Here is a 7,405-nt window from a genome sequence, read left to right as displayed (position 1 = left end):
ATAAACATTTATCATGATATGAGGAAATAAATAATAACTTTATTATTGCCTCTAGGGCATATTTCCTTCACCTGCCACCAGCCCGGGTGTATGATCACCGTATTCATCTCCTGCCGGGCTCCGCCCCGGTGGCAGTTCGTCCTTACCGCTACCCGCAACTGTAGAAGGACGAGTTGGAGCGGCAGTGTGCACTCATGCTCGCCGCGGGCATCATTCGGATCTCCACGTCACCCTTCACCGTGCCGGTCCTCCTCGTCCGCAAGTCGGACGGCACGTGGCGCTTCTGCATCGACTACCGCGCCCTTAATGCGCTCACACTCAAGGATAAGTTTCCTATCCCGGTGGTCGATGAGCTCCTGGACGAGCTCCATGGGGCGCGCTTCTTCACCAAGCTCGATCTCCGGTCGGGGTACCACCAAGTGCGCATGCACCCGGACGACATCGCCAAGACGGTGTTCCGGACTCACCACGACCACTTCGAGTTCTTGGTGATGCCCTTTGGCCTCGCCAACGCGCCGGCAACCTTCCAGTCCCTGATGAACGACGTCCTCCGTCCCTACTTACGTCGGTTTGTGCTCGTTTTCTTTGATGACATTCTTATCTACAGCGCCTCGTGGGCGGAGCACCTCCAGCACGTCGCCATCGTCTTCAACGAGCTTCGGGCGCATCATCTTCATCTTAAGCGCTAGAAGTGCTCGTTCGGGACGCCTTCAGTCGCCTACCTCGGCCACGTCATCGGGGTTGCTATGGATGGCGACAAGGTGGCGGCCGTCGCTGCCTGGCCGACGCCGCACTCACCGCGGGCTCTTCGCGGTTTTCTCGGCCTCGCGGGCTACTACCGGAAGTTTATCCGGATGTTCGGCCTCATCGCGTCGCCCCTCACGCGTTTGCTGCGCTGCGACGCCTTCGCCTGGGACAACGAGGCGATGGTGGCATTCGAGGCCCTCAAGGGGGCCCTCACGATGGGTCCCGTTCTTCAGATGCCGGACTTTGACCGCCCACTCGTGGTGGACTGTGATGCCTCGGTTGCGGGGTTCGGCGCCGTGCTTCATCAGGGCGATGGCCCTCTCGCCTACTTCAGCCGGCCCTCTCGCCTACTTCAGCCGGCCCTTCGCTCGGCGCCATCTTAAACTCGCGGCATGCGAGCGGGAGCTCATTGGCTTGGTACATGCCGTACGCCATTGGCGGCCCTATTTGTGGGGTCGATCTTTCCGCATTCGCATGGACCACTACAGTCTGAAGTTCTTGCTGGACCAGAGGCTCTCGACCGTGCCGCAGCACCAGTGGATCAGCAAGCTATTCGGCTTCGACTTCTCCGTCGAGTATCGCCCGGGTCGTCTTAATACTGTGGCCGACGCCTTGTCTCGCTGCGACGCCGACCTCGACTCCACCATCGGCGACTCGGGGGGGGGGGGCGCTGTGCATCCGCTCTGGGCCGACCTTCGACCTCTTCACGACATTTGCCGGGCGACGACGACCGCCGCCGACGCCATCCTTCTTCAGCAGCAGCTGGCTACCGGCGACCTGGAGGAGCCTTGGCGCTTCACCGACGGCGTGCTCCTCCATGGGCGCCGAGTCTTCAAACCGACGCATGATGATCTCCGTCACCAGGTCTTGCTGCTAGCCCACTCGGCTGGCCATGAGGGTGTGCAGAAAACCCTCCATCGCCTCCGCACCGACTTCTACATTCCTGGTGATCGAGCCCTGGTCTGTGACTGGGTTCGGTCTTGTATGACGTGCCAGCGCAACAAGACGGAGACATTACGGCCGGCTGGTCTGCTTCAGCCCTTGGAGGTGCCGTCTCAGGTCTGGGCAGATATATCCATGGACTTCATCGAGGACCTCCCCAAGGTGGGCGGCAAATCGGTCATTCTCACGGTGGTCGACCGCTTCTCCAAGTATGCTCACTTCATCGCGCTGGAGCATCCGTATACCACAGCATCCGTGGCCCATGCCTTCTTCGATGGCATCGTCCGTCTTCATGGTTTCCCCTCTTCGATCGTCAGCGATCGGGACCCGGTGTTCACGGGCCATGCCTGGCGCGACCTCTTCAGGATGGCGGGCGTCAAGCTCCGCCTGAGCACGACCTTCCACCCCCAGACGGACGGCCAATCCTAGGTGGTTAACAAGGTGATTGCCATGTATTTGCGATGTGTACAGGTGATCGACCTCGGGCTTGGGTGGATTGGCTCGCTTGGGCGGAGTACTGCTACAACACCTCCTATCACTCCGCCCTGCGTGCTACGCCATTTGAGGTGGTCAACGGTCGGCCGCCCCCGCCTATCTTGCCGGTGGACCCCGCGACGGCTCGGACAGCGGCAACGGGCGACCTTATCCGCACCCGTGACGAGATGCTTGCGGAGGTCCGTCAGCGTCTCCTTCAGGCCCAGTAGCTGGCCAAGCATTACTATGACGGCCACCATCGCGAGGCAGAGTTCGCGGTGGGTGATTGGGTGTGGCTGTGTCTTCTCCACCGCTCTATGCAGTCACTGGACTCGCGCGCGAAGCGCAAGCTCGGGCCTCGCTACGCCGGGCCCTTCGCCGTCTTGGAGCGCATCAGACAGGTGGCCTACCGCCTTCAGCTTCCGGCCGGTGCTCGCATCCACGACGTCTTCCATGTGGGGCTGCTCAAGCCTTTCCGTGGGGAGCCACCTGCAGGCCCTTCCACGCTTCCTCCGACCTTCGATGGACGCCTTCTTCCGGAACCGGAGAAGGTGTTGCAGGCGCAGCTCCGTCGCGGGGTGTGGTTCGTCTTGATCCAGTGGGCGGGACTTCCGGCGGAGGAGGCTACTTGGGAGCAGCGTGACGACTTCTGCCAACACTACCCAGACTTCCAGCTCGAGGATGAGCTGTTTGCGCAGGCGGGGAGAGATGTTATGACCGGTTTAGCTTATAACCGGAGGAGGCCCACCGGGCAGTAGTTAGGGGCTTGGCCCACAAGTTATCTTAGGCTATTCGTATTGAGGTTATAAATACTAGATGTAAAGCACTTTTGAGATCAAGCAATAAGAATATTATTATCCCTATTGCCCGGCTCCCAGAGGAGCCGGAAACCCTAGCCGCCTACAACCCTAGCCACTGGCGCCATCTTCCTCCTACGCGACGACACCCAGCCGCCCGGCGCACCCGCTCATCACCTCGCCCCGCTGCATCCTTCCGCTACAACCTCCAGAGCAGGTCCGGTAGGACCCCTGGTTCTACTACAACCAAATTGATTTGTAGCATGCAGCAGATGTCAAAACTGGGATTTGGGGCATGCTATTTTCCAACCGGGCACATCCCCCTTTCCATTAATTTCGCAACGAAAAATACAAAGTCTTTTATAATAGTAGAAGGAGAAGATTAAGAGAGTAGCGAGTTGGGGCAACTGACAGGAAAGCCACGGGGAGTAAACGCTATTGTAGCACTGACTATGGGGCAAAATTCTAATGCCACCAAATTATTATAGGCAAGATTCAGTTCAATGGGCAAATTAAACCAACAGAACAAAAATCCGGTAGATAGGGCTATCCAAAATGTGAGACCCAAAAGAACTGCAACACATCATTTTAACTAAACACTCGTAGCACTATCCATCCCATGGGTCTTAAGCAGAACCCCAAGCTTCATTCTCCTAGCCTTCCAATGTCCCGATGATAGATAGTTTTATACCTAACCTATAAACCAGCTAGGCTACCCGCTCATCTGGAGGCATCGCTCGCGTGCCAATTTTGACCACCCGATCGATCTGCTAGAGTAGTTTTTTGGCTGCTGGCGGCTGGTCAACCGTCCATTTTTTGCACTTCCGCGCCTACTTCAGGAGAGGATGACAGGTGACACTCGATAAATCGTGGGGTCGCGGGATCGGCGTGAGTTTTCTTCAGCTTTTGGTACGCGAAGTATGTGTCGCGTGCTCGCCAATCGCGCTCTGGGTAGAAGGAGCCCTAGACCCGCGAGCCAATCCCGCAGGCGCCACCGTCGCTTCCTTCACAATCTCGCAGCCACCTACCCCGCTTCCTCCGCGCCTCTAAAAAATAAAAGTTACACCAAAGTCCTTGAGGGGTATGGTCGGCCAAAATCATTGTTCTGACCCTTTTGGGGTAAGTTTAGCACCATTCAGGCCTTTTTTTTTTTGAAACGCCATAGTAGCCGGCGTTGCTGGTGCACTGAGAAACATCAAATCTAATGGTGTTTCACATTTTGGCAACACCAAAGGTCACGGAGCTTGCGATTTGGACCGTCTTCATCCTCTTGAACAAGCCACTCTATGCCCCTAGGTGTGTCTCTGTTTTTGCGGATGTTTTTTTTTTGCGCCAAGGTGAATGTAGATCCAATTTTTTTTATAAGAATAATGTAAATGTAGGTCTAAATTTTGTTACAAAAATATGCCACCTTGCTTGGCACCAATTGTTCATTGTATGGAGAAGCATTTTCAAATTTCAAAAACCACACCACTCTTTGTCCTTGTGACGGAGAAGCATTTTCAAATTTCAAAAACCACACCACCCCGGTCATAGGTGGGCCCACCCTGCCGAGCCTCTGTCCTCATCAATAGCCGCTCGACACGTGCCCCCTCCGTCCTCTTTTCACCTCCGGCCATCCCTCCGTCGTCTAAAGCTCCAACCTTTCTCTTGTCTCCTTCCTTCCTTCCCGAGAAGACCCACCTCCGGCCGGCCTCAGAGGGACAGAGAGAGCGGCCATGGCGGGAAAGGGGAGCAAGAAGGACATCGTATCCGTCCTCATGCAGGCCATGCTGGCCGCCAAGACGGTGCGGGCGCAGCGCGACCGCCTGCTGCAGCTCCAGCACCGCCTGCAGGAGCTCCAGGCCGACGCCGACCCCACCCCCACCCCTGACGACGCCGACAAGGACAAGCTCGGCGAGCTCGCCTCCAAACTCTTCGAGGTGTACTACATCGGGCTGGAGGCCGGCGCCCGGATGCTCACCACCTGCATCGAGATCGCCGCCAAGAAGGGCGTTCGCTTCTCCCCGCCCAACCTGGCTTTCGCGGTCATGCCCGACGAGCAGCTCCACGACCCGCTGCTCGCGCAGCAGTTCCCGGCCCGCCCCAGGTCCCAGGCCCAGGCCCTCGACCGCGTCATGGCCGCCGTCCTGGCCATCAAGCTGCTCCAGGAGCACCTCCTCCCGCGCTGCGTCGAGTGCCTCGCCGGCGGCAAGGCCCCCGTCCCTGGCACCGGCAACACCCCCGACTCCTCCTCCTCCTCCTCGCCCGACAGCAGCCCCGACAGGGACCCGGTCGCCGCAGCCGCCGAGGCCCTCGCCAAGGTCGACCTCTCCGACGACCCGGACGCCACCGCCAAGTCCGGCTCCAGCAACAGCAAGCCCTGTCAGGTAGCCAGAGGCGACGGCGGCGACGTGGGCAAGTCGCTGGACTACCTGTACCGCGCGTGCAGGATCGCTACCCTCGCCGTGAAGCACATCGACGTGGCCGTCTCCGTTCTCTCCCGCTTCATGGAGCCCAAGAGGCTCGCCAGCCTCGCCGAGTTCTGCGACGACCACGCCTACATCTCCGAGGTCCGTCTCTCCAAACCTTGCTCTTCTCTGCTACTTGCTCTTCATGGAGTCCTAGATGAAACTAAAATGATGAATGAATCCATGGATGGATCTGACGTACGCTCGAATCCATTTGTTCTCTTGCTGCAGGAGGGATTCTACCTAGCATCCAATTGACTGCTTCACCTCATCGATCAAGCCATGCTCTCCTTATCAGTCTTTTATTTTAGTTAGTTCATCATGCAGACTTGTGGTTTCAGTTCAGTTTGGTCAGATTTACGTATCTGCTGCCATGCTCTTCAATTTGCATTCAGTTTGGTCAGACTTGTGGTTCCTGGACGGCCGTGAATATCTATCTTAGCTTCATCAAATCAATTAGGGGTAATCAATGTAGTAGCAGTGTAATGTTGATTTGCATCTTATCTTATCTTATCTGTGGGATGAATGATCGAATCGAATTGCAGGAGCTATCTTAATTAGCTTCATCTCCTTTTCGAAAAAAAATTAATTAGCTTCATCTGTTCGGATCATGTTTCAATCATATTAGCTGTGATGCCATTTTTATGTTCGTACTAGCTGCATCTTATTTGTGTTTCCCCAGTTTGTGAATCATGTTTTCTTTTACGTGCTGTAAGAAGGCTGTATTTGGTAATCGCCCAAAATGCCTCTCTTTTTTAGGTGACTCATGTTTTTTTTAGCTGTATTTTCAAGCAAGCACAGTTTGCTTGATGTTCTTGTTTATCCAGATTCCAGAATGTTTGATTGTAACATTCTATTGAAGATAGAAGTATAGGACCAGCGTACATGATCTGGAACCTTTTGGTTTCGATCAGTTGCATTGTTTTTTTTTAGATTAATTTGAGTTGCATTGCTGCTCGTAGCCGAGCTCCTATCAGTCGCTTAGTTCATCTGTCTATGCTCTCTAGTTCATGCAACCTTTTGATATCACTGCAGTTGGCTCATATTACTCTGCTGCATGCTACAAATCTGTGTTAAATTAATTTCTGCACGACCGTGGCAATCTTGATTAGCTTCATTAGTGAGAAAGGTTGTAGGCAGTGTAATGTTGAACTGCATGTTATATGCGAGACAACCGAATCAGATTCAAATTGCAGCTTTAGACTTTTAACGCACGTCCAAAATTGGGATTTTGGACATGCTAGTTGTGTTTAATCATTTTCTGGGATGGCATTTGTTTCGACATAGGATAGTAATCTGGATTGAGTATTGTTGATATGCATCTTATCTGTGGGACAAAAGATGGAATTAAATTGCGGTTTCAACGCATGTCGAAATTGGTATTTCGGACATGCTACCACATTATGTGTTTAATCATTTACTGGGATGGCATTTGCTTCGTTCATAGGATAGTAATCTAGATTTATTAGTGGATGTGTGCATCCCCAGTATGTCAATCTTGTTTCCAATGGCGTAACAGTTATCTGTAATGGTTGTGTACTGTGATGATTGATCGATGGTCACCGAGAAACTCATGGTGAACTGCATCCTGCATATGCTGGTGGTTTGGGAGCATGCATTAGTCACAGTATGCTGCCGCTTTTTCAACATGTTGATTGGAAATTGTCTGCCTCATCTTGGTTATTTTGTAGTAGAGTAGTAGCTAGGAAAAGACGGGGGTGATTCAGATTAGAGTTAAATACACTTACATTCTTGTACTTGCGTGATAAGCTCGCTTCATTCCTCTACTCGTGAAATGCTGAATGGATATCATAGACATTTCTTTGTGACACATTTTGTTCTAAGTCTTGCTGCCGCCGACATTGTGCCACTTCATCCTCACCCAGTCCTTGTGTCCAAAGATAGAACAACAAAGAGAAAAATGACCCAGATCCTGAAATCAATCCCGATTGAGCACTAACGGAACTAATTGTTCCTAATGAACAAAAAACACGC

At 53.7% G+C, this 7,405-nt stretch overlaps 1 protein-coding gene across 1 annotated transcript; it reads left to right on the top strand.

The window, feature by feature from the left end:
- The first annotated feature begins 4,565 nt into the window (after positions 1-4,565).
- LOC123049686 (uncharacterized) lies at positions 4,566-6,008 on the top strand. Its single transcript, XM_044472576.1, has 2 exons — positions 4,566-5,512; positions 5,642-6,008. The coding sequence occupies exons 1-2, from the start codon at positions 4,679-4,681 to the stop codon at positions 5,666-5,668; spliced, it is 861 nt and encodes a 286-aa protein (XP_044328511.1). The 5' UTR covers positions 4,566-4,678; the 3' UTR covers positions 5,669-6,008.
- The last annotated feature ends 1,397 nt before the right edge of the window (positions 6,009-7,405 follow it).

Source organism: Triticum aestivum, chromosome 2D (genome assembly GCF_018294505.1).
Source record: "Triticum aestivum cultivar Chinese Spring chromosome 2D, IWGSC CS RefSeq v2.1, whole genome shotgun sequence".
Classification (NCBI taxonomy): domain Eukaryota; kingdom Viridiplantae; phylum Streptophyta; class Magnoliopsida; order Poales; family Poaceae; genus Triticum; species Triticum aestivum.
This window is presented reverse-complemented; position numbering and strand designations above follow the sequence as displayed.

Coding starts and splice junctions, on each gene's coding strand:
- LOC123049686 (XM_044472576.1), top strand. CDS start 4,679: ATGGCGGGAAAGGGGAGCAAGAAGGACATCGTATCCGTCCTCATGCAG. Junction 5,513..5,641: donor ACCACGCCTACATCTCCGAG/GTCCGTCTCTCC, acceptor CTCTTGCTGCAG/GAGGGATTCTACCTAGCATC.